The sequence below is a fragment of the Oncorhynchus clarkii genome, chromosome 28 (genome assembly GCF_045791955.1).
Source record: "Oncorhynchus clarkii lewisi isolate Uvic-CL-2024 chromosome 28, UVic_Ocla_1.0, whole genome shotgun sequence".
In the NCBI taxonomy this organism is placed as follows: Eukaryota; Metazoa; Chordata; class Actinopteri; order Salmoniformes; family Salmonidae; genus Oncorhynchus; species Oncorhynchus clarkii.
The window spans coordinates 21,538,291-21,566,017 of NC_092174.1; the positions used below are offsets into that span (position 1 = coordinate 21,538,291).

Below are 27,727 nucleotides of genomic sequence, written 5' to 3' on the forward strand. Positions count from 1 at the left end.
TCACATCTATAATGTTCCATTCATATCAAATTCAAACGCAATGGCGATGTTATACCTCAATTAATAAAATCTTCCAATAAGTGTAACATCTCAAAATGTAGGGTAGTCTTTATAATCTATATTACATCGAAACAGTCTAACTAGCGTAGAAATATGCATTTACTACTTCGCTGGCTTAATCCTTGTTTACAGTATACATACAGTTTAAGGAGGCAGTTGGGTCAAACTGCCCTCTCCTTCAACTACATTAGGAAATGTTTTCGGCAAGGAATGTTCAAAAGATAGTTCACTCCCAAATCTAAGTTAATCAGATGTGTTTTCAGATCTTAAAAGTGGTCTATTATCAAGATGAGAATCATGAGATGGTCCCAAACCATGTTGTGTAGATCCAGCTATCTGCCTCTATCTCCCAAAAAATAGATAGTGCCATTGTTTCCCATTCATTTGGGATGGAGGCTTATAGTTGGAGCTTATAACATAATATATATAATATTTAGCAGGTGCTTTTATCCAAAGCGACTTACAGTAATGCCTGCATACGTTTTACGTATCGACAGAAGATTGTGTGGGACGTTAACTCATCTTGACATTAGACCACTTTTTAAGCCTGAACAAACTTTGATTTGAGAGTGAACTGCCACTTCACAAGTTCATTCATTGATGGTCATTTGGAATAGGTTTAGGTTTAGACAAGAGAAGGCAAATAGATCCACATTGGTACTACATGCTACAGTTAGTGTCTCTTCCTCTTCAAGTCCTGCTGATAACCACCTAAGTAACCTTCAGCGGTTGCCCTCCCAGCAGCCAGCGTCACCTGAGTCGTGACAGTGACACTTTGTGCAGGAGTCCACCCATACAGGTTCCCCCCCTGGGATCACCTGGCTGCGGGTCAAATCCACATAGCAGGAGGGCCCTGGGGAAACACACAATCATTTCTCTTAACTTGCCATTTGGTTGTGATATTTTGCATTGCACTTCTCTTTCCATGAGGATATACAGTGCCTTGCGAAAGTATTCGGCCCCCTTGAACTTTGCGACCTTTTGCCACATTTCAGGCTTCAAACAAAGATATAAAACTGTATTTTTTTGTGAAGAATCAACAACAAGTGGGACACAATCATGAAGTGGAATGACATTTATTGGATATTTCAAACTTTTTAACAAATCAAAAACTGAAAAATTGGGCGTGCAAAATTATTCAGCTCCCTTAAGTTAATACTTTGTAGCGCCACCTTTTGCTGCGATTACAGCTGTAAGTCGCTTGGGGTATGTCTCTATCAGTTTTGCACATCGAGAGACTGACATTTTTTCCCATTCCTCCTTGCAAAACAGCTCGAGCTCAGTGAGGTTGGATGGAGAGCATTTGTGAACAGCAGTTTTCAGTTCTTTCCACAGATTCTCGATTGGATTCAGGTCTGGACTTTGACTTGGCCATTCTAACACCTGGATATGTTTATTTTTGAACCATTCCATTGTAGATTTTTCTTTATGTTTTGGATCATTGTCTTGTTGGAAGACAAATCTCCGTCCCAGTCTCAGGTCTTTTGCAGACTCCATCAGGTTTTCTTCCAGAATGGTCCTGTATTTGGCTCCATCCATCTTCCCATCAATTTTAACCATCTTCCCTGTCCCTGCTGAAGAAAAGCAGGCCCAAACCATGATGCTGCCACCACCATGTTTGACAGTGGGGATGGTGTGTTCAGGGTGATGAGCTGTGTTGCTTTTACGCCAAACATAACGTTTTGCATTGTTGCCAAAAAGTTCAATTTTGGTTTCATCTGACCAGAGCACCTTCTTCCACATGTTTGGTGTGTCTCCCAGGTGGCTTGTGGCAAACTTTAAACAACACTTTTTATGGATATCTTTAAGAAATGGCTTTCTTCTTGCCACTCTTCCATAAAGGCCAGATTTGTGCAATACACGACTGATTGTTGTCCTATGGACAGAGTCTCCCACCTCAGCTGTAGATCTCTGCAGTTCATCCAGAGTGATCATGGGCCTCTTGGCTGCATCTCTGATCAGTCTTCTCCTTGTATGAGCTGAAAGTTTAGAGGGACGGCCAGGTCTTGGTAGATTTGCAGTGGTCTGATACTCCTTCCATTTCAATATTATCGCTTGCACAGTGCTCCTTGGGATGTTTAAAGCTTGGGAAATCTTTTTGTATCCAAATCCGGCTTTAAACTTCTTCACAACAGTATCTCGGACCTGCCTGGTGTGTTCCTTGTTCTTCATGATGCTCTCTGCGCTTTTAACGGACCTCTGAGACTATCACAGTGCAGGTGCATTTATACGGAGACTTGATTACACACAGGTGGATTGTATTTATCATCATTAGTCATTTAGGTCAACATTGGATCATTCAGAGAGCCTCACTGAACTTCTGGAGAGAGTTTGCTGCACTGAAAGTAAAGGGGCTGAATAATTTTGCACGCCCAATTTTTCAGTTTTTGATTTGTTAAAAAAGTTTGAAATATCCAATAAATGTCGTTCCACTTCATGATTGTGTCCCACTTCATGATTGTGTCCTACAGTTTTATATCTTTATGTTTGAAGCCTGAAATGTGGCAAAAGGTCGCAAAGTTCAAGGGGGCCGAATACTTTCGCAAGGCACTGTAACTGTCACCTCTACCGTAAAGAGGAGAGGATATTTTCAGTGGAAGTTGAACTACAGACAATAAGACTTGATTAACTCTGAATTACTGTAATTTAAAAAACTATGTATACTTAATTGTGCAGTCATAGACCACCTAAAATCAAACCATGAATGCATCTTCAAATGGCTATTTTCCAACTCGATAAACTGCCTTTTAAATAGCTATTGTCTATTTGTTTGGATAAATGATCACATTCATACAGTATATTGCTGCTTGTGGTGCTGACAACAGTAATGTGACAAAACTAACAGCATGCATCAATCACAATAAGAAGTCAATTATGAACAACTGTTTCTGCACAGAGAATAGACAATGTGAGGAATGTGAACATCATCTTCCCTGTATCTAGCCCTCTCTCATCTCCCTTTGCCCAGAGTAGATTAAAATAGAATGCTTCCTTGTCAATAAAGAATTTGATGACCTGTGATATCGCACAGCCACTTACTGTAAGCGTGTGTGGAGAAAAAGAGGTGCTATTTGAGTGAGTTTTGCTAATTATTATTTAGGAATCATGATTGTAGCTAGCATATATTGACACTGATGGATATGCTAGCTGCTACTTAGGTGAAACATACTTAGACACGTTCCTTCTTTCCCTATTTCCCTTAATGTTCTATATCATCCACAGGAGATTACCCCCTTCTCTGTCTCTCCGGGACATCTTTCAAAAATGTGTAATCCGTTCACAGGTTCTATGTAATAACCACGAGGTCAGTTCACTCACCCTCTGGGCATTCAGGGCAGCACTTCCCATTGGTGTTGACAGGGTTGACGCAGGGCGGGGGGGGGGGGGGGGGGCACAGTCTGCCACTAGGCAGCGGCCGATACCATCACTGTCACAGGTACACTGCTCGCACTCACTTGGCTGCCAATCACACAGAACAGAACACAGGCTGTCAGAGACAGAGGACGGTGTCCCAAATGGCACCCTATTCCTTTTATAGTGCACTACTTTTGACTTGAGGCCATAGGGGAATAGGGTGTAATTTGGGTTGCAACCACAGACATAGTCCTACCAGTGTTCTTTAGACTGCCACTGGCAGATACTGTATCACTGTTAGACATGAGCAGTTGGACAGAAAATACCTCCCAATATGTTATTTGTCATTTATTGAGACAGGGCACTCGACCAAGTCCATATTCTGGCAAGAACAGCTCAAATAAGCAAAGAGAAATGACAATCCATCATTACTTTAAGACGTGAAGGTCAGTCAGTCTGTAAAATTTCAAGAACTTTTAAAGTTTCTTCAAGTGCAGAAGCAAAAACCATCAAGCGTTATGATGAAACTGGCTCTCGTGAGGACTGCCACTGAGAACAGGGTAGGTGAATGGATGATAACCACATTAATGGTTCCCACCGTGAAGCATGGAAGAGGAGGTGTGATGGTGCTTTGCTGGTGACACTGTCTGTGATTCATTTAGAATTCAAGGCAAACTTAACCAGCAAGGCTACCACAGCATTCTGCAGCGATACGTCATCCCATCTGGTTTACGCTTAGTGGGACTAAAATGTGTTTTTCAACAGGACAATGACCCAACACACCTCCAGGCTATGTAAGGGCTATTTGACCAAGGAGAGTGGTGGAATGCTGCATCAGATGACCTGGCCTCCACAATCCCCTGACCTCAACCCAGTTGAGATGGTTTGGGATGAGTTGGACAGCAGAGTGAAGTAAAAGCAACTAACAAGTGCTCAGCATATGTGGGAACTCCTTCAAGACTTTTGGAAAAGCATTCCAGGTGAAGCTGGTAGAGAGAATGCCAAGAGTGTGCAAAGCTGTCATTAAGGCAAAGGGTGGCTACTTTGAAAAATATAAAATATATTCTGATTTGTTTAACACTTTTTTGGTTACTACATGATTCCATTTGTGTCATTTCATAGTTTTGATGTCTTCACTATTATTCGACAATGTAGAACATAGTAAAATAAAGAAAAACCCTTGCATGAGTAGGTGTGTTCAAACTTCTGACTGGTACTGTATGTGTAATGTATGTTTTATTGTATTGAGTTCATGTAAACCATTAACAGATGTTTTCCCCTGTCACGGTATTGCATGTTTATCAGCATCTCTGCATGTGGTTCAGATACAGAGGTTGGGTTAAATGAAGTGGAAGAAAATAACACCATGAGGCTCTGGGCTTAATGTCTCTTAGCTCATCCAGTGCTGTGTCAGAGGGCCTCTGATTATCCCCTTAGGGATCTCCCATTAACCATAATAACCTCATCAAGAGGACAATGAGCCAAGAGTAAATCTCACTGGCTTGGCTTTTCTGTTGCCAGAGTCGTTTCATATTTTAATTCATTGACTGAGGGGGTACTGAATTTCTGCTTGGCTTTGTTGGCTCTGCTTTCCTCTTTCCACTGAAGCAAAGGAGTTTATTCTTCAAGCAGGTTGAACTGTGGCTAATGATTCTGCTGATTACAGCAACAGACAACAAAGAGTTGTATGTAATCAATAGCACAGCAACCTAATCACAAACTAGAAACATAGATGCAATTAGAAACAAACAACAAATATGACTGAAGAACACATTCAATATTGTGGATGAGGACTATGAAGGAGATTATCAAAACACAAGAATCTCACTATTAACCGGGTGATTTATGTCTATATCTGTTCTCTCAATTTACATCTGCACTGTCACATTTTAATAGACTGGCTGTAAATGTAGCAAGATTCAGCATTTAACAGCAGCATACTGCCTCCATGTGGCAGTATCTCCACAAGATACAGTCCCTGTCAGTAACAGCTTTTCAGCTACGAACCTAATTGAGCAGGTGTAAAATTAACCAGCTATACTGTATCCAAACAAGATGGCGTAGCAGTCAGACGTCTTTGTCTTGTCGTGTCATGTGTATATATCTTTTTATATATTTTTTATTCGCATATATTTAAAAAATATTATTCTTAACTTCAATTTCAACATACTCTCCTGCAATCCGCCTCACTTAATGTGGTATGGATCTGCTATTTTCTTTACTTTTGAACTGGAACCCCCAACAGAAGCTAGCCAGCTAACTGGTTACTATCTAATAGTCAGCTAGCGGTCATCAGCTAACCTTTAGCCCGAACAACACTTGCCAGTCTGCACAGCGTGATTCAAACCAGAGCAAATCATACTTATTTTTCTCCATATCTCTGGATTTCTACCGCAAGCTCTGAACCTTTTGTCCTGAATCATTGGAGCTAGCTAGCTGCTATCCGAGTGGTCACTCCTGGCTAACATCTCTGTCCCAAAACAAGAACCAATTAGCCTGGAGCTAGCCTTTGCTAGGCCCATCTCCCGGCTGGCCGAAGAGGTCCATCAGCCACTCCTTGGGCTACAATACCTATTTTGCCAATTGGCCTGGACCCCTTTTACTGCTGACACGGAGCCCGGCCGATTCATCACGACTGGACTAGCGACGTAATCTGCCCAAGGGCTTTTTTCAACTGGCTCGCGACGTCCCCTGAATGCCCACCTGCTAGCCGCGGCCCGCTTGCTGTCTAGAGCATATCGGACTGTTAGCTGAAGAGGCCCATCGGACAAATTCTTTGGCCACTATACCTATTTTGCCAATTGTTCTGGACCCTTTTATCACACGGAGCCCTGCTGATCCATCACGACTGATCTGCCGACAGTAACAGCACGAGAGGGCTACAACAGACTTCTTCCGTCGCTACGTCCCTCATCCTTCTTCTGCTAGCTTGCTAGCCCCGGCCCGCTAGCTGTCTGAATCGCTGTGAGTTTATGTGGCCTACCACTTTGCGGCTGAGCGGATGTTGCTCCTAGATGTTTCCACTTCACAATGGCAGCACTTACAGTTGACCAGGGGCACAGACAGACTTTGGAACGCCGACTTCAGGAGGTAGCAGAACGACCATCATGACAGTAAGAGGAAAATCAATATACACCAGTCAACTCAATAGAAGTAAATGATAACCTAGAAATATAATTTTTATTAATTCGAGAAAAATATTTACCTGATCATATCGTGCCAAGTACGGCAATATTTATTGTAGCCTACCTGGAAGTTTTGTCCCAGTTCGTACACCTCTCCCCTGGTACTCACAGCCGATCTTCTCACATCTTGGGCAGCAATCAGTGGGATAGTGTCTGACATGGATGCAAGCGGTGGGCAAAGAGGTGCATTCTGTCCTTGCACAAGAAGACCCCTCTGTGGTGCATTCACACTGCGTGCAATGGTCCGAGTCTAAAAAATTGCATTCTCCTACATAGTAGACGCTGCCGTTTGCATCACAAGTGTTCTCCTGTCCAGACACAGTGAAAGCCAGACCGACCTGGACACAGAACAGTAGAGACATCACGGATCGCAGAATCCCGATCGAATAGTGCTTATTTGAAAACATTTTCATGACCAAAAAAACGATTAAAAAAACCCCAAAAGATTGTTCCAGTGTCCACGATTTAAAAATGCCAAAATGTGCTTTAGTGTTTATGGTTATAGAGCAATATCTGCCACATTGCTGCAGAATATAACATCCTCACAAGATGTCCTAGCCTAAAACTTTTCTAAAGTTATGTTCTCGACTCCCGGTCTTTCACAGATTAGAAACTTGCAGAGGGAAAGTTATTACGCCTCTATGTGGGTTATGTTACAATTCACACGTGACAACCTAGTCCAGTGCACATACTCCGTCAACTGTCTGTGAGCTATAGCCTACTAATTTATGGTCAAATTATGAGAAGGGGTTTTCACCTACAGAAATAACTTATTCATTGTCTAGACAATATTTGAACTGCTTTGAGATAATATTAACTTCTTATTTTTTATCGTACCATTTTATGAATTAACAGATTAATTAAGATAAATGTGGTTGTTATATAGATAATACTTCTTGTTTGACTTTGTATTCAATCTTGGTAATGACGTTTGAAAGTAAAAACTAATAAAAAATGCAGCCTATTATATTAAGCAGTGATAATGTTTCCATGGATTTCACGCCCAAAATTAAACCTTTAGCCTTGTGTTAGAAATAGTTTATTCCAAGACGAGGTAGAGGGAGAGTGATCTCGCGATATTTCTGCCTTGGAGACAAGAACGCTTACACTGGAAACAGAAAGCAACAAGGTAAGTTTACTATTTTTATTTAGTAGCATGTTAGTTCCTCTGAACAGTTGTAAAATGTAGAATTTAAGCACAAAAGTAACGTGCATTAAATAACTAAGTGAATGGTGTTACTGAGACACTGGACGTTCTTGTAAATGCCCTTATTCTAGACAAGCTAGCTAGCTAACATTACCCAATTCCAGTTAACGTTAGCTACCGATGCCAGGCAATTGAGGCAACCAACCCACGCTAGCATCCTTCTTGCAAACCGGCTAGGACGCAAAATACTTATAGCCCAGACATACAGTATTTCACTGACAACTTAAAATTATTCCCTCTGTTATACCTTTCAACTTCTAGATAAAGTTCCTCATGGAAGAAACCGAATCAGTGTGGAATATTATCGTGGAGCATGTCCCAGAGTCAGAGCTCTCAGAGATCCGTGTCCTTCTTGGAGATGCTCTGATTGACATATACACAGAGATGTATTCAGAGGTAAGGACCAACACATCTCTGTAATGATTGATAACTGAGCATGAGCATTTTTCCAAACATCTGAATTTAGGTAGCAATCAACAATAGCTGAAATTAACACTTGGCCCCCCAAAAAGGGTGGAATCATTACAGGCAAATCACGAGAATACATTTGTAGTCTTTGAAGTAGCTCTAGTTTAGCTGCATTACATGAGTGAGGCTATACATACAGCTATTTAAGACTAGATCCTCAGATTGTTCCAAAACAACACACTCATTGTGGTCCTGGAGACTATCTTTAGGCCTACGCACTGTTTGTTCTGGAGCCAACTACTCCTTCTGGAGATGGTATTAAGTAGCCTACAATAGCTCAAAACAGGGACAGGAAAGCTGTCAGCCAAAAATGCTACACAAATTTTTCATAATATTATACCAGACTGGCTTGGAAATTACAACTCCATTAAAAATGCAGGAATAACTTAAAATGGATTGGATAATGTTGTTCATATTCAAAAAGGGAAAAGAAATACGTTTGAAACCACACATTTCCTGTCTAGGTCATCATACAGTTATGTTCTGATAGGGGCAATGGTTTTAATATCCATACTAGCTCAATTAGTTCCATATTAGTTCAATAGTGTAATTACATTCAAACTATACAGGCCAACTTTCTAATAGAAGGAGACCCCTGGAATAGAGCATGCATATGACACAGGCCCTCAAATTAGCTAAGCAAGTCAGGGGACCAATAAAGGTGTTGAGAGGGCTACCCCTGTCTTGTTGCAAAGACCATTAAGGGAAAGGGGGATACATAGTCAGTAGTACAACTGAATGCCTTCAACTGAAATGTGTCTTCGGCATTTAACCCAACCTCTGAATCAGAGAGGTGCGGGGGGCTGCCATAATTGACATCCACGTCTTCGGCGCCCGGGGAACAGTGGGTTAACTGCCTTGCTCTGGCAGAACATCAGATTTTTATCTTGTCAGCTCAGGGATACAATCCAGAAACCTTTCGGTTACTGGCCCAACACTCTAACCACTAGTCTACCTGCATTATGAACATATACCGAGTATACTGTATAAAAACAGTACGACATTCCATGGCATAGATGACATGACCAGGTGAATCCAGGTGAAAGCTATTATCCCTTATTGGTGTAACTTGTTAAAACTACTTCAATCAGTGTAGATGAAGGGGAAGAGAGGTTAAAGAAGGATTTTTAAGTCTTGAGACAATTAAGAAATTGATTGTGTATGTGTGCCATTCAGAAGGGGAATGGGCAAGACAGAAGATTTAAGATGCCTTTGAACGGGGTAGTAGGTGCCAGGCACAGCAGTTTGAGTGTATCAAGAACTGCAACGCTGCTGGGTTTTTCATGCTCAACAGTTTCCTGTGTGTATCAAGAATGGTGCACCACCCAATGGACATCCAGCCAACTTGACACAACTGTGGGAAGCATTGGAGTCAACATGGGCCAGCATCCCTGTGGAACGCTTTCGACACCTTGTAGTCCATGCCCTGACAAATTTAGGCTGTTCTGAGGACAAAAGGGAGTGCAACTTAATATTAAGAAGGTGTTCTTAATGTTTTGGACATTAGGTTCAAGACTCTTTAGATATCCAGGAAGGACTTAATATTTCTAGTAAGTATTAGAAGGTAGCCCTATTCACACAGCAAGCCTTACATTTCCCTCATTCATTTTGTTTAGCTTTCTGCCCTGTAGTAAATTAATCCTTTCCCTCAGCATTAGATCTCTAGATGAGAATCATAGTAATACTACCCAGACTGGCCTTCTCTCCATCAAGGTCACAATTGTTTGAAGCTGTTCAGAGAAAAATTGCCAGCTCCTTTCAAGTTTAACACAGGATATGACACAAGACATGTTTTCTTGGATCTCTGCCAAACCATGTGGGTTTGAGCTATCATGTTCTCCGGACATTGGTAATGCCCGTGTCACTGGGTATGGTTAAGGTACAGTAAATGTTTGGTTTCTTAATGGATAGCATGAAAAAGCAATCATTATTTTTTTAATAAAGAAAAAAACATACTTAGCCTATTTCAATTGTTTATCACATTCAACCTCTTCAATCTACATGTTGAAGTGAAGTTAACATGTCAATAACCCAGTTTAACTGCACTGGAGTTCCTCCCCCATTTCCTCTGATGGGTTTCACTTGGAGATTTACTCAGCAAGGAACAGCTTGTTACTGTTGTTAGCATCCTGGGGGCTCACACCATAAACACCTAAGTGGAGAATGGCTGGCTGGGGCATTACAGGAAGCAGTGTCGCTGCATAGTGGTAGTGTGTGTGAAAAACACTGGGATCGACCGTGTTTAAAGTTCTCCTCTGGACAGCAGTGGGCTTTGAAGTTGTCCTCTCCATAGAGAATAGGAAGTGAAGGTCAGGGACCAGGTGTAGAAAACATTAAAAGACTCCAGACTCTTCTTTACCAGCGCTGTGTCTCTACCACAGGCCAGACTATTTGCTTCACTTTTTCTCTTTTCTCTTTCTCTTTCTGTCTGGCTTAGGGTTGCAATGGGAGGGTATATTACTGGAAACTATCAATGTTTACCAGTAAACTGCCAGTAAACCTTTTGAAGGACATCTAGTGGCCCTTTTGGGTTCTTCAGATTATCACAGGTGTCTAGAATTATCTCTGGCCCTCTGTGTGGCCTTAGCAGATGTAAAATATATAATTAAATAAGATAATTTTAGAATGACAAAGCTGTAAAACATTCTGAATATAAACCATTAACTTAGTGAATTGGTGTTTATTATGGGTTTCAGCATATATATACAGTGGGGCAAAAAAGTATTTAGTCAGCCACCAATTGTGCAAGTTCTCCCACTTAAAAAGATGAGGCCTGTAATTTTCATCATAGGTACACTTCAACTATGACAGACAAAATGAGAAATAAAATCCAGAAAATCACATTGAAGGATTTTTTATGAATTTATTTGCAAATTAGGGTGGAAAATAAGTATTTGGTCAATAAACTTTTGTTATCTCAATACTTTGTTGTATACCCTTTGTTGGCAATGACAGAGGTCAAATGTTTTCTGTAAGTCTTCACAAGGTTTTCACACACTGTTGCTGGTATTTTGGCCCATTCCTCCATGCAGATCTCCTCTAGAGCAGTGAAGTTTTGGGGCTGTTGCTGGGCAACACGGACTTTCAACTCCCTCCAAAGATTTTCTATGGGGTTGAGATCTGGAGACTGGCTAGGCCACTCCAGGACCTTGAAATGCTTCTTACGAAGCCACTCCTTTGTTGCCCGGGCAGTGTGTTTGGGATCATTGTCATGCTGAAAGACCCAGCCACGTTTCATCTTCAATGCCCTTGCTGATGGAAGGAGGTTTTCACTCAAAATCTCACGATACATGGCCCCATTCATTCTTTCCTTTACATGGATCAGTCGTCCTGGTCCCTTTGCAGAAAAACAGCCCCAAAGCATGATGTTTCCACCCCCATGCTTCACAGTAGGTATGGTGTTCTTTGGATGCAACTCAGCATTCTTTGTCCTCCAAACACAGCGAGTTGAGTTTTTACCAAAAAGTTATATTTTGGTTTCATCTGACCATATGACATTCTCCCAATCTTCTTCTGGATCATCCAAATGCTTTCTAGCAAACTTCAGACGGGCCTGGACATGTACTGGCTTAAGCAGGGGGACACGTCTGGCACTGCAGGATTTGAGTCCCTGGCGGCGTAGTGTGTTAGTGATGGTAGGCTTTGTTACTTTGGTCCCAGCTCTCTGCAGGTCATTCACTAGGTCCCCCCGTGTGCTTCTGGAATTTTTGCCTTCTTGTGATCATTTTGACCCCACGGGGTGAGATCTTGCGTGGAGCCCCAGATCGAGGGAGATTATCAGTGGTCTTGTATGTCTTCCATTTTCAAATAATTGCTCCCACAGTTGATTTCTTCAAACCAAGCTGCTTACCTATTGCAGATACAGTCTTCCCAGCCTGGTGCAGGTCTACAATTTTGTTTCTGGTGTCCTTTGACAGTTCTTTGGTCTTGGCCATAGTGGAGTTTGGAGTGTGACTGTTTGAGGTTGTGGACAGGTGTCTTTTATACTGATAACAAGTTCAAACAGGTGCTATTAATACAGGTCACGAGTGGAGGACAGAGGAGCCTCTTAAAGAAGAAGTTACAGGTCTGTGAGAGCCAGAAATCTTGCTTGTTTGTAGGTGACTAAATACTTATTTCCACCATAATTTGCAAATAAATAAATTAAAAATCCTACAATGTGATTTTCTGGATTTATTTTTTCCTCATTTTGCCTGTCATAGTTGAAGTGTACCTATGATGAAAATTACAGGCCTCTCTCATCTTTTTAAGTGGGAGAACTTGCACAATTGGTGGCTGACTAAATACTTTTTTGCCCCACTGTATATATTTTTTTCACACTTTTATTTTACATTGCCAATATGTATTTGTTGTCAAACTATTGGCAGTTGTGAACATAGTCAATAGTTGGAAGAGTTGCAGTTGATTAAAAATAATGCCATTATTGATTAGATTATTTTTTCATGAATTAGTGTAATGAACACGATGGGAGACAGAGAGCTGGTTTCAAGGGCAGGGCGCAGCAGGTGTTTATTGCAAAGGACCACAGGAGGAGGCAGGTAGCTGGGTCCAGTGGCAGGCAGAAGGTCATACACAGGGGGTCTAAAAAGGCAACAGTACAGGCAGGGAAAAGGCTAGTAACATAGTCCGGGAGATCAGGCAATAGGTTGATAACAGGAAATCCGATAAAGTACAGTCAGGGAATAGGCAAAAGGCATCGTTAGTTTTTGCTTGCCTCACTATCATACACGGAAGGATTACATTATGGGAAACCCAGCGCTTCGAATAGAAGTGTGTCACAAAACAAACAATATCTCACAATTATGGGGGGGCAAAGAACTGAACTAAATAGTGTGTGATAATGACATAAAGGTGTGTGAACAGGTGATCAGAATTAAGGTGATTGGGATCTGGAGAGTGAGCTGCGTTCAGGGGATCTGCGTGTTTGAGAGTGTGAGTTGGAAGCAGACGTTACAATTAGGCTATTTCCTGTTGAACCATATGGTCTATCTACTAGAAGCTCATGGACAATATGGATACATATATAAAAAATGTATACTATATGTATGTATGTGAATATATTCAAGTTATTCAAGTATAAATTACCATTGCCATAATTGCAAAAATTACTGAAGTTTCTGGTAACTTTAGTAAATTACTAATTTGCAACCCTTATTAATTTGCAACCCTAGTCTGGCTGCAGTTTTACTACACTTTATCTTTTTTCCAGCAGTAGCCACTTTAATAGCTTTTTCCCTGAAGGAAGTGTTTTTAAAGAATAGGGTTTAAACTTGTTGGGGGAAACCAGCCAACTGAAAACACATGCAGTAGTTTTATGCCCAACAGTGGTCAGGGCCCAGAACTAAATAGAACACCTCCATTATAGGATGTCTATGGGCCAGGGTCTCAATTGAATATCATGTACATTTCGCAGGCCTTTCTGATACTGTATCTCATAATTCATAATGACTCATCGCTCTTTATTGTAAGCCTAAAGTTACACAGTGTTGTCTCCTGATGTCCTATCCCGTGTCTCCCCATGTTTCCTACTGACAGGTCACTATGTGGCAGCAGATTTGGCAGACGTTGCGCCTTAAACAGGGTAACAGGCCGAAGGCCCCTCGCTCCCCCCTGTCGGACCCCCCTGCTATCAAGGAGCTGCTGAAAGCTGAGATCCAACTGCTGCTGGCCACCGTGAGAGAGAGAGCAGCCCAGGAGGGCAGGTGAGGAGAAGACTCCTGTGTGATTTCAAAAAAGACTCATTACATCCCAAATGGCACCCTATTCCCTATATAGTGCACAAGTAGTGCACTATGTAGGGAATTGGGTGCCATTTGGGACAAAACCCATTACTATGCATTTACAATGCAGTTTCTTAAGTCCTAAGTAACAACAACATGTTTATGGCCTATTAATCATTGTTGCCAACTTGTTTGAATATCAGCACAAGAAGCCCTGGAAGAAAATACTATTATAACGCTGTGGGCATTCCTTCCCCTTCCTTTTAATGTTTTCTCTTCATGTTGGAATTGATAAAACATTCATTCAATTGTCTTACACCAACACTTCTTCTTATATCACAATGTTTGATTAGCCTAATACTTGAATTTTTGTGATAAAAATATGTTAACATTTTCATTCATCAGACAGAGGACCAAGGAGAACGTGACGTTGTTGGGATGGATGTCTGGATATTGTTTCCCAGGCCATGCTTCTTCTCCCTGTCTTTCTCTCCCTTCCTGTCTCCCTGCCGGTCTTTGTTAGTTCCAGGTGATAAATGTTCAGACCCCATTAGAACCATTGAGACTTTTATTTCCACTGGAAAAGGGTTGGGCCTAGTAAATAGAACAAAGTATAGGGAATACCTAATCAGTTGCACAACTGAATGTATTCAAATGAAATGTGTCTTCCGCATTTAACCCTGAATCAGAGCGGTGCGGGGGGCAGCCTTAATCAACATCCACGTCATTGACGCCCGGGAAGCTGATGTTGGGGGTTAACTGCCTAGCTCAAGGGCAGAACGCCAGATTCTTTCCATCTTGCCAGCTTGGGGATTTGAACCAGCAACCTTTCAGTTACTGGCCTTATGCTCTCAACCGCTAGGCTACCTGCCGCCCCACTAGAAGGTAGTAGAAGATAATGTCACAAAATGTCTGTAAATCTCCTACATTTAAGTACTGTTCCATACTGTGTAGCCTAAAGGAACAAGCCTCCCAGATTTGATTGGACTTTGTATGCCAAATGTGAGCCCCTATTTTTATACCTCCCACCCAACAATAGTCCTGCATCCGGATGAGCCCGTTTTGTTGCACCCGGATGAGCCCGTTTTGTTGCACCCGGGTGAGCCCGTTTTGTTGCACCCGGGTGAGCCTGTTTTGTGCAACAAAAAGCAGTAATTTACAGGTACCTATGTGAAGGAAGGCCTTTCCATCTATCAGCAACCGGTAGGAAGCTCTGAAGAATGTAGCTCTGCCTCAACTCTTCCGGTATAATTAGAATTGTGTGACTTTTTGGGGGGTAAAATCAAACAATTACTAAAGATTGTTTCCAATATATGTGATACACCAGTTCAGTATTTTGGCAGTGGCTATCTCACAAAAAACTAATTCATAGCTGTATTGTAACATAAAATCAGACCGCCTTATCTTCAACGCCAGATTTTGCTGAGACTATGAGACTATTCAAGGGTATTCTAGGAATGTGTATCCTTTTTATAGTTAGTTATAGAACCAAATCCAACCATTGAGGGATTCTTTCACTTAAAACAAACCCCGGCGGCACTTACAGTCCTGTGTACAGATCAACGAGGTGTTGCAAAGACTTTGGGTATCAGTGCCATGTTAACCCTGCTGCCACGTTATGCTTTGAACATCTGCCCAGTTCCAACCACCCTGCTGCCTGCCGGTTGGTCCTGTTGGTCTCTGCCTCTGCCCTGTGTTTGTGGATGTGTCCCAAATGGAACCCTATACCCTACATAGTCTAGGGCTCTGGTCAAGAGTAGTGCACTATGGCTGTGTTTACACAGGCAGCCTAATTCTGATCTTTTTTTCACTCACTTTTTCACTCTGAAAAATATTTGATGTGAAAAGATCTGATGCGATTGGTCAAAAGACTAATTAGTGGAACAAATATCAGAATTGGGCTGCCTGTGGTATGCCTAGTCAGTTGGGAGTAGGGTGCCATTTGGGATGCAGCCTGTGTGTATTTCCCCCATGATCCCCTGTCTTTGATTAACTAATTAAGACGTCACTGTAAATCAGCTGAACTCCTTTCAGGACAAAACTGCTGGATTATTTCCTTTTAATATTGCTCCAGGTTTGGGCGTTTCTCTTTTTCCTTGCCAAATTCTTCCTACCCAAAGGAAACTGTTGAGTTGACTCAATACCCTGCAGCCTAGGGCTTTTTAATGAACAAGGGTATCTCAGTAGAGCAGCTAGAATTAATCTTTCTTTGAAAGTGAACTGATTTAATGGACCTGGTTGGCAACTGTTTGGACCACCTCTCCCCTTGTGTGGTCGTCCCTCCATGCAATTGTCTTTGATTTTGTGGTTGGCGTTCTCAGTGCAGCTGCACCAGTTCCAATATGGAGAAAGAGAGGGGGTATGCTGAATTCCCATTGATTAAAGACCCTACTCTGAATAAATAGGCTTCAAATGGTGGTTTGATTTCTGAAAGCGGGCCCAAGGAGGTCCTAAATTCTCATAACGGAACTAGCATAACAATTGGAGCTGGGAAGTGGGTTAAAAGTAGTTGTGTTTGTGGTGTAATGCATTTTACAGCCGTAGATGATCAATCTTCCAGGGTGGATGGGGATTTGAACAGTCTTTTTTTGTGTATTGTTAACATGGTGTGGTTTTTGATGTCGTGGTGGGCATCTATGCCATCTTTGTTAACTGAGATTAGGACTCCTTCTCTCCCGGGGATTAAGATGCTTAGTGATCTATACTACACTGCCTCACAATGTAGCCTCCGTTCCTGTCATTACAGCTATACCGGGTAGCTCCACAAGCAGCCTGTCACTGGAATGGGACCGTTACATCTACTCACTCCCCCCCTCCACACACTCTTGATTTATTCACCACACCGCACATAACCGCAGCTGCAAACAACACCGATACAAAGTCACAAGCACAAATATTTATAACTTCTGATTGGTCCCCCCTCCCCTTCTGAGTCTAGGATAAACAATCAATCTCTGTTGCTGGGCAGGTGGTGTTATCATCCCAGCTTGAGTCTGGAACCTTGGTACTCCTCCACGCCTCTCGCAGGACTTCTTATCAGACAGGAGAGGCCTTGAGTAAGGGAGTACACATTCTTGCAGTCTACCACAGTCCACTAGATAATTCTTCTTCTCATACACAAAGAGCATAAACCTAACAATACTTTCAATCCCTAATAATATGTATAAACTGTAGATTCATATTAAGAGCAAATACAGTAATGGTAAGGAACAGTGACGATATTAGACAGTGACGATATTAGACAGTGTTATAGAATAGTAATTACAATCTATCAGCTCTAACTCCAGAAACTTTGCTCCTATTCAACCCTTATAGAATAATTATTGGCCTCAGAGACAGGCCCTCTTTGTACTTTCTCTCTGCCCAAATACAATGCACATGTTCCATCTAACCCATAACACAATAATAAATCTACTAGGCTAATTATACAATTATAAACAGATCAAAACTGGCTCAAGTCCGTAGCCAACACTATGCTACGGCATTGTTACTTGGTTTGGTAACCTGACAGTGCAGCTCAAAGCCTAAATCTTGAGACTGACCAAGACAGCAGGGAAGATTACAGGTATGACACTTCCCTCCAGGAGACCATCCTCAGACAGGCCATTAAGGTCATATTGGACCCCACACATGCACTGAACGTAGAGGACAATACATTATTATCATATATCAAAACAGGCCGTAGTCTAGAATGTTGGCTTTGACCAAAAGGATAGGGTGTATTTTGTAAGCTTCTTAGGGGGGTAGCAGCCTAGCTGCCTGTTTTCCACTTCGATTGAGCTGTATTTCTCCATAATGTGATTTCAAAAAGGGGGGTTGGGCATGCTTGGCCAGCATATGCAACAGCCTTTTTTCTGGAGATCAGAAGCGTATCAGCAGGTGCAGGTAAATGGCAGTGTCCACTCTGTGGCAGCCTCCTGATTTAAATCCCTCAGCGTAGTAACACAACATCCCCACTTTGATGCAGCTGGGTGTTCTCCTCAACCATAATCCAACAGACCTCGTTCCATGGCTGGTGACTCTTGGAAGCAGGACTGCTGCTGCTCTCTCTTGCGCTATCTCTCCTCTCCATCGCTCTCTCTCCTCTCCTTCGCGCTCTCTCCTCTCCATCGCGCTCTCTCTCCTCTCCATCGCGCTCTCTCTCCTCTCCATCACGCTCTCTCCTCTCCATCGCTCTCTCTCCACTCCATCGCTCTCTCTCCACTCCATCGCTCTCTCTCCTCTCCATCGTTCTCTCTCCTCTCTCTTTCTGCGTCACTGCTTTAATCTTTTCAGCATGGGAGTCATGAAGATGCATGAAGATTAGGACGGGGGGTTTGTCATATTATCCCTTCCTGTCTGACTCCTTCACAGTATGTTGGGGGTTATTTGTATGTATCTATTTACTTTCAGGGATGCAGACGCAGACTTGTTCCGGTACAGTCCTAGTGTGGTGAATTATGCCTTGGGTGTCCCGAGCAACCGTTGCGACACTGTGAATAGTAGGCCTACCTCTAGTGGAATACAGTTCAGCCAGAGTCAACATGTAGGAAGGTTAGTCTAACTGTTAAGAGTAAGAAACATTCCCACACTCTAATACAAATGTTACAACACAAGAGGAAAGCGTGCAGCTGAAAACACACATGGTGTATTTCTTGTTATCTGTCATATGGATAGACCTTAGACATGCGTTTCTGGTTCCACAGGTCCTGTTCACAGAGCTCAGTCACTTCTACTACCAACCAAGATGACATTGATGCCATGAGACACATGCTGAACATCACCCACATAGACGACATTGTGGCCCACCTCAAGTAAGTGACTAATTCCATCAGAGCAACTGTTTAAAAAAAAATCAAAGTAGAGATTTGTAGGCAATAATCCCTATAAAATGCAACCCATTTGAAATGAGTATTGTGATAGACAGTAGTAGTTTTAGTACAATATGTCTGGCATCAATGGAGGGGAGCTGTGGGAGAAGAGGAGGGGTGGAGGGTGGGGGACAGCCTGCCCTCTCCTCTCTCCATCTCCCCACAGAACAAAAGCCCCCATTGTAAGAAAGTGAATACCAGATCTTAGCATGCAGAAGATTCCTTTGCTTCTAAAAAATAAAGAAGTGCATCAAGTCTACAATAGTTAGATAACTGAGAAAGAGAAATATGCCACTGCTCCCTGAACACCATAAGAAAAGTCTAAAAGTGGATATGGATGTAGTGGTCCCTTTGTGGACTCAGTCTCTGCTTTTGGCTGTCTGTTTAGGATTCAAGGTTGTATTCTGTGAAAACAGGCGGCCGGGTTCCTGGAAAGCTGCCCCTTGATTGCATGCTAAGTTAGAATAAATACATTTTAATTTGTTTTTGTTTAACGCTTTTCACTTTTCTTTAGTTTATTAGTTTGAATTAAATGTCTATCAATTCAAATTTTCAAACAGTCATTAAATTCTATGGTTTTAGAATTTGACGAACAGTTTTGTCCTCTCCTCACTACCAGATCAGTCCTGTCAGAAGAATGCAATGTGCTGAAAAGCCAAGTTCAGTTTCTGCAGGTAAGATTCGGTTTGATTCCAGTCAATACCAGATAGTTATTTTGGAAAATAACACTTTTTTTTGTTCCAATTTAAATATTGACTGTGCTTTGAGAAAATGTTTTGCATGTGCAGTAGTCTGTGCTTGCACTGAGATACAGGGTATGCTGTACCAAGGGTCTGAGCTATAGCCAAGGCCATGAAAATGAGATACAAATACATATTATCGTCTGGCTATTTATTATGGATCCCCATTAGCTGCTGCTAAGACAGCAGCTACTCCTCCTCGAGTCCAGCAAAATTAAGGCAGTTTATACAATGTTAAAAACATTACAGTAAATTCACAACAGATTTTACAACAGATTCTTAAAATATATATATATATACACTACAGTTCAAAAGTTTGCGGTCACCTAGAAACGTCCTTGTTTTTTAAATAAAAGCACCTTTTTTTCCATTAAAATAACATCAAGTTGATCAGAAATACAGTGTAGACATTGTTAATGTTGTAAATGACTATTGTAGCTAGAAACGGCAGATTTTTTATGGAATATCTACAGAGCCCCATTATCAGCAACCATCACTCCTGTGTTCCAATGACGCATTGTGTTAATAGCTAATCCAAGTTTATATTTTTAAAAAGCTAATTGATCACTAGAAAACCCTTTTGGAATTATGTTAGCACAGCTGAAAACTGTTGTTCTGATTTAAAGAAGCAATAAAACTGGCCTTTGTGGGTTCGATTACAGGCTCAAAATGGCCAGAAACAAAGACTTTCTTCTGAAACTCATCAGTCTATCCTTGTTCTGAGAAATGAAGGCTATTCCATGCGCGAAATTGCCAAGAAACTGAAGATCTCGTACAACTCTGTCTACTACTCTCTTCAAAGAACAACGCAAACTGGCCCTCACCATAATAGAAAGAGGTGTGGGAGGCCCCGGTGCACAACTGAGCAAGAGGACAAGTACATTAGAGTGTCTAGTTTGAGAAACAGACGCCTCACAAGTCCTCAACTGGCAGCCGAAATGAGTTGCAAAGAAAAAGCCATATCTCAGACTGGCCAATAAGAAGAAAATCTTAAGATGGGCAAAAGAACACAGACACTGACAGAGAAAGATTAGAAAAAAGTATTATGGACAGACGAATCTAAGTTTGAGGTGTTCATATCACAAAGAAGAACATTTGTGAGATGCATAAAAAATGAAAAGATGCTGGAGAAGTGCTTTACGCCATCTGTCAAGCATGGTGGAGGCAATGCGATAGTCTGAGGGTGATTTGGTGGTGGTAAAGAGGGAAATGTGTACAGTGTAAAATGGATCTTGAATAAGGAAGGCTATCACTCCATTTTGCAACGCCATGCCATACCCTGTGGACGACGCTTAATTGGAGCCAATTTCCTCCTACAACAGGGCAATGACCCAAAGCACAGCTCCAAACTAAGAACTATTTAGGGAAGAAGCAGTCAGCTGGTATTCTGTCTATAATGGAGTGGCCAGCACAGTCACCGGATCTCAACCCTATTGAGCTGTTGTGGGAGCAGAAGTGCCCATCAAGCAAATCTAACTTGTGGGATTACCTGAACAAATTGACAACTAGAATGCTGTAATTGCTGCAAGTTGAGGAGTCTTTGACGAAAGCCAAGTTTGAAGGACACAATTATTATTTCAATTAAAAATCATTATTTATAACCTTGTCAACATCTTGACTATATTTCCTATTCATTTTGCAACTCATTTCATGTATGTTTTCATGGAGAACAATTGCTAAGTGACCCCAAACTTTTGAACTGTAGTGTGTGTGACGCTGGCCCTATGGGACTCCCAATCACGGGCCGGGTGTGATACAGCCTGGAATCCAACCAGGGTCTGTAGTGACAACACACATCTCCAACCCACTATCACACGCAGGACACATCTCCTGAGATGTGGGGACTAGGATAGGCTAGAACAGAGACAGTTTGTCAGTGTTTGATCTGTTAGGGATGTTTATTCCACAATTTCTGTGCTATGTTAAGCGCAATTCAAAGGCATACTGAAAAGTAGTTGACAGCAATTTGTACAAATATAGGTATAATGTCCCACTTCCCCGAATGGGCAGTCTACGGTAATGACTAAATTACCACAATATCTCATGATCCTCGAGCTTGGAAAGTATGTAGGCTAGTTGACATGGTCCCAAATAGAGGTCACATAACACTGGTCTCAGTAGGAGAAAGATTAGACTGAGAAGGTGGTGTCGTGTGTTGTCCTTTTACCACTGCAATAGTAGGCTGTATTATTTTCACAGTAAAATGGCTGCCATTTCTGTGAAGCAGGGTTTGGGTTTCAAGTCGACGCTCCTTTGAGAAGCTGTGGGCTGTGTACATCCCAAATATTACCCTATAGTGCACTACTTCTGATCAGAGCCCAATGGGTCCTGGTTAAATGTTGTGCACTACATACGGAATAGCGTGCCATTTTGGAGTTTACTGCCAGTCTGGTATTCCATCTCCCTTGGCAGCAGCCTGAGCCAGGGTATAGTCTAACCACCCTCCTCTCAGACCTCACATCTAAAATGAATAGCCTCCTCTGTAACTAGATCCCTCTCTTCTTCTGTTTGTTTGCATTTCAAAAACCAAGACTATCGACAAGCCTCCGCTAGCTAGACAGTGGGAAGTGTGGATGACGGATATCTCCATGATACGTCAGTGGCACACAGTGAGACTTTGCATAAATACCTCAAAGCAAAAAGCATGGCTGGGGGCAGGGAGGGAGGCTAGTGGTGGGGCTCCTAGCTATTACCATTCATTACCAGTAGTATTGTAAAATGAGGACAGATATGACCTGGCTGCCAGCAGAGTAAAGACCCTGTTGGTTGGAACTGTGGTTGATGCACTGAGTCTGGATATAGATGTTGAAAGAGAGACCAAATCCTTATGGAACGAACACTGCTGCTGCTGAATCGTTTAGTGGCTTGTTCTGCATGTAACACCCTTCTCCATCCAGCTTCCTTATTTCTCATTTGTTATATTATTACAGCTTAACCATAGCTGGCTCCGGTAGTTCACCTGTTCTCTGGTGTCTTGTCTGTGGGATTTGTTCCTTGCAGGAGAGTGTGGAACAGGAGCACCAGACACAGCATGATGTCACTGAGGCTCCAGAGCCCACTGTAACAGGTGAGTGAAACACTTACAGTACAGTCATATAGTATTTGGATTGAACAATTCTTGTAACTTTACCAACATTCTCAGGTTTTAACAGAAATCCTATTTGGAATATTCCTTCCAAATCCAGCAATTCTCCAACCTGGATTTCCCCCCCAAAATGTGGGGAAAGTTACTGTAATTTTGCAACCCTAACAGTAATACACTATCCTAGTTGACATAACAGATCTATATTGGGCCAGCTGAACACCAGAACCCAGAGTTAATAGAGATGACTGGACTCAGATCCATAATAGTATCACGAGTTCTTCCGTAACATGTGAACTACACTGTCCTGACAATGACTGTCGGTCCCTTTTGACATGCAGTGCACACTTCCTAAAAATCACTTACCAAAAACACAGTTGCTTTTCTTTATTGAAGTATTGACCTGACATAAATGAGTCCTGACATTTCTGCTGCATCTAGAAGTCATTTACATAAATGAGTCCTGACATTTCTGCTGCATCTAGAAGTCATTTACATAAATGAGTCCTGACATTTCTGCTGCATCTAGAAGTCATTTACATAAATGAGTCCTGACATTTCTGCTGCATCTAGAAGTCATTTACATAAATGAGTCCTGACATTTCTGCTGCATCTAGAAGTCATTTACATAAATGAGTCCTGACATTTCTGCTGCATCTAGAAGTCATTTACATAAATGAGTCCTGACATTTCTGCTGCATCTAGAAGTCATTTACATAAATGAGTCCTGACATTTCTGCTGCATCTAGAAGTCATTTACATAAATGAGTCCTGACATTTCTGCTGCATCTAGAAGTCATTTACATAAATGAGTCCTGACATTTCTGCTGCATCTAGAAGTCATTTACATAAATGAGTCCTGACATTTCTGCTGCATCTAGAAGTCATTTACATAAATGAGTCCTGACATTTCTGCTGCATCTAGAAGTCATTTACATAAATGAGTCCTGACATTTCTGCTGCATCTAGAAGTCATTTACATAAATGAGTCCTGACATTTCTGCTGCATCTAGAAGTCATTTACATAAATGAGTCCTGACATTTCTGCTGCATCTAGAAGTCATTTACATAAATGACGGAGTCCTGACATTTCTGCTGCATCTAGAAGTCATTTACATAAATGACGGAGTCCTGACATTTCTGCTGCATCTAGAAGTCATTTAGATAAATGACGGAGTCCTGACATTTCTGCTGCATCTAGAAGTCATTTACATAAATGACGGAGTCCTGACATTTCTGCTGCATCTAGAAGTCATTTACATAAATGACGGAGTCCTGACATTTCTGCTGCATCTAGAAGTCATTTAGATAAATGACGGAGTCCTGACATTTCTGCTGCATCTAGAAGTCATTTACATAAATGACGGAGTCCTGACATTTCTGCTGCATCTAGAAGTCATTTAGATAAATGACGGAGTCCTGACATTTCTGCTGCATCTAGAAGTCATTTAGATAAATGACGGAGTCCTGACATTTCTGCTGCATCTAGAAGTCATTTAGATAAATTGAGCCTTACTACCATCTAGTGGTTTATTGTTGCAAAATACTTATTTTTTACATTTTGTAATTTCAAATAACCAACAGAAGCCAGTGTTGTCAAGCTCTAATCTGCAACAAATATTGAAAAACATTGCAACTTGAGTAAGTAGAAACAGTTAATGAAACTCCAGAAACACATAATCAGGTGAAAAAGGTAATGATCAATTGAGTGTTAATTGAACTCAGTCAACAGGTATTACCTCTCCCCTCTCAATGTCCTGTTATCTGGAGCTTTGTGTCCTGGCGCTAATTTCAAACAGGCCGACCCGGCTTTCAGTCTTCTCACCATTTCCAATCGGATTGCGTGGTGTTATTAAACTTGTCAATCCCATGGCATTGTTTCCCTGTCTAGTTCATTTGATCCAGAGTTGAACCTTGCTGTTTGGAGGGTGTCTTTCTGACCGACATCATTTGTAGCTTAATTAATGCGCTTTAAATTGAGGCCTGTCACTGTATACAACACAATGCCACCCTATTCCCCATGTAGTGTACTACTTTGGCCTCTGGTCAAAAGTAGTGCACTTAAAAGGGAATAGAGTGCAGCTTGGGACGCCACCACAGTCACCAAGCCACAGCAGAGAAGAGCAGCCGTCTGTCTATAGGGGTAATCTGAACTCCTCTTCCTAGAAAAACTGCTCCACCACACCAGTCATTTATTACCTTTTTTGCTAAGGGCCCCTGTGTTGGTGGTGGCAGTATGTCTTTCTGCCATTGGAAGTGTGGGTTGGAACCTGGCCCTGCCTGCCTGCCTGCTCTATAATTGTGTTGTAGAAATGTGTGTGAGTGATTTTCTCCTGGTGTGGGTTGATTTGCAGAGCTTAAGGAGGAGAGGAGAGCCATCCAGATGGATATGAAAAGGCAGAGCCTCAGCCTCACCCACTGTCCCTCCTCCTCCCCTGTGGAAACAAGCCTGCAGATCAGATCCAGGTTGGCATCTAGTCTGCCTATACTCTCCTTTCTAACAAAAACAAAATACCTATTTTACCACTTTCTGTTCTGTGGATTTACAGGCATTTTTTTGTCTGAAGGTTTACATGTGTACTTCCTAGACAAGAACAGTTCCTATTTGGTGAAAGGATCTTAAAGCATCATACTGCAGGGGCTCTATTCAATGACTTAGAATATGCGGACAACTACAAATACCTAGGTGTCTGGCTAGACTGTAAACTCTCCTTCCAGACTCATATTAAGCATCTCCAATCCAAAATTAAATCTAGAATCGGCTTCCTATTTCGCAACAAAGCATCCTTCACTCACACTGCCAAACATACCCTTGTAAAACTGATTATCCTACCGATCCTTCGGCGATGTAATTTACAAAATAGACTCCAACACTCTACTCAGCAAACTGGATGCAGTCTATCACAGTGCCATCTGTTTTCTCACCAAAGCCCCATATACCACCCACCACTGCGACCTGTATGCTCTCGTCAGCTGGCCCTCGCTTCATACTTGTCGCCAGACCCACTGACTCCAGGTTATCTATAAGTCTATGCTAGGTAAAGCTCCACATTATCTCAACTCACTGGTCACCATAACAACATCCACCCGTAGCATGCGCTCCAGCAGGTATATCTCACTGGTCATCCCCAAAGCCAACACCTCTTTGGCCGCCTTTCCTTCCAGTTCTCTGCTGCCAAAGACTGGAACGAATTGCAAAAATCGCTGAAGTTGGAGACTTATATCTCCCTCGCTAACTTTAAGCATCAGTTATCTGAGCAGCTTACCGATCACTGCCGCTGTACACAGCCCATCTGTACATAGCCCATTCATACAACCAACTACCTACCTCATCCCCATATTGTTTTTATTTTATTTTTTTGCTCTTTTGCACACCAGTATTTCTACTTGCACATCATCAACTGCACGTCTATCAATCCAGTGTTAATTACTAAATTGTAATTACTTCACCACTATGGCCTAATTATTGCCTTACCTCCTTACTTCATTTGCACACACTGTATACAGATTTTTCTATTGTGTTATTGACTGTACATTTGTTTATGTGTAACTCTGTGTTGTTTTTTGTCGAACTGCTTTGCTTTATCTTGGCCAGGTCACAGTTTTAAATGAGAACTTGTTCTCAACTGGCCTACCTGGTTAAATAATAAAAAATAAAAAAATCTGTATTGAGGAAGTTCAGCACTAGAGTGTAATTGAAATGTAAAGGCAATGTTCCCGCGTCAGCGTAGACTGCATTGATGGTAAACACTTCATGTCGTCTCAATCGGATGTTACCTTCACATTTTTATTGCGCAATCTGTAACACTTCAGATATACAGATTGAATAGAGTCCGACTTTGAAGGTTTTAATGGTGTTGTTGATCTTCTCAGGTCGACAGGATGGACAGGTTTTCCTGTAGATGAGACACAGAGACACTTGATCCCTGTGGTGGCCACCAGACCCCATCCTCCTCATACCAAGCCACCTCTAGTAACATCTCTAGTAAGGAGTACTCCTCCATTAGACAGGATGAGAGGCCAGCCACGTAGCTCACCCAACACCAGAGAACCCAGCCCTCTCCAACTGTCTAAATATGAACAGCTAAGGACTTACAGCCAGAGCTCTGAGGCTTCCCACACCTGCAACAGAGGACCCACCACCACCACCACCACCCAAGACAGGGACAGCTACCTACCACCCCTGGTCCTCTCTGCCAGTACACTAACCAGCCTTGAACCCTACCTTAATCCTCCCTCAAAAGAGAGAGTAAAGGGCAGAACTTACAGGCGTAGTGGTCAGACTGTGACTGAGGGAGCTCAAAGACATGATGACTCATGGTCAGACTCAGTGAACAGCTGGCCCTCTTTATCCTCTGGTGGACACTCTCCTCTAGGCTCCTCCACACAGCCTCCTGGGAGCAAAGGGAGCTGTGAGCAGATGAGCCCCGTAAGGATGTTCCACCCTGCTCCCCCCGCCATGCAGAGGCCAGCCAGTAGAGGGCAGAGTGTGGCCAGGCACATGTGTCTGCCACAGCGGGACAGCCTGGTCAGCTCCTTGTGAACTGAACTCTTTACTACAGAAGAAGATACACAGGCAGCCCAATTCAGATTGTTTTTTTGACCAATCAGATCTGAAAAATATCTGATGTGATTGGTCAAAAGACCGATTTAGTGGGAAACGTATCATTATTGTGCTGCTTGTATAAAGGCAACCTCTGATACTGTAATATATGTTCTAGCTGCAGTCTGGTCAATGTATGTCACTCCTAAAATGAGATATCCTCACAAACATGTATCTTATCACAGGTCAATAGTACTCATACTTGTAAAAGGGATGTCGTAATCTCTTTAATATAAAGAATGAGTGCTGGCATTGGCTAGTCTTCCACAATGAGACAAGAGGCACAGGGATGTTATATGGTGATTTTCAAGAGACTGGTAGAAGACCTGAAAGAGAACAGGACAATATGGTTGAATGCTTTTGAAATGATTAAACATTTGATCTACATATTCAACCATTTAATGAATGCATTTTGAATAAATATGAATGTATTTGGACAAATGTTCATATGTCTCTAA

General features: G+C 42.0%; 1 protein-coding gene and 1 pseudogene across 3 annotated transcripts; one reads left to right on the forward strand and one right to left on the reverse strand.

Annotated features, from left to right (window-relative positions):
• LOC139386481 (von Willebrand factor C domain-containing protein 2-like) lies at positions 1-7,012 on the reverse strand (annotated as a pseudogene).
• Positions 5,409-27,716, forward strand: LOC139386480 (serine/arginine repetitive matrix protein 2-like). 3 transcript variants are annotated; one of them, XM_071132041.1, is made up of 10 exons: positions 5,409-6,527; positions 7,632-7,728; positions 8,068-8,202; positions 13,810-13,976; positions 18,387-18,527; positions 18,680-18,787; positions 19,464-19,518; positions 22,585-22,651; positions 25,021-25,132; positions 26,540-27,716. In XM_071132041.1, exons 3-10 carry the CDS (start codon positions 8,080-8,082, stop codon positions 27,207-27,209), a joined length of 1,443 nt encoding a protein of 480 aa, XP_070988142.1. In that variant the 5' UTR covers positions 5,409-6,527; positions 7,632-7,728; positions 8,068-8,079; the 3' UTR covers positions 27,210-27,716. The 3 variants fall into 3 exon arrangements, with proteins under 3 accessions (XP_070988142.1, XP_070988141.1, XP_070988143.1); XM_071132040.1 differs by lacking the exon at positions 7,632-7,728; XM_071132042.1 differs by lacking the exons at positions 7,632-7,728; positions 18,387-18,527.
• The last annotated feature ends 11 nt before the right edge of the window (positions 27,717-27,727 follow it).

What these genes read in the sequence shown, in the direction of transcription:
- LOC139386480 (XM_071132040.1), top strand. An exon ending in ACACAGAGATGTATTCAGAG is followed by an intron (nt 8,203 to 13,809) that starts GTAAGGACCAAC and finishes TCCTACTGACAG; the next exon opens with GTCACTATGTGGCAGCAGAT. An exon ending in AGCCTGCAGATCAGATCCAG is followed by an intron (nt 25,133 to 26,539) that starts GTTGGCATCTAG and finishes TGATCTTCTCAG; the next exon opens with GTCGACAGGATGGACAGGTT.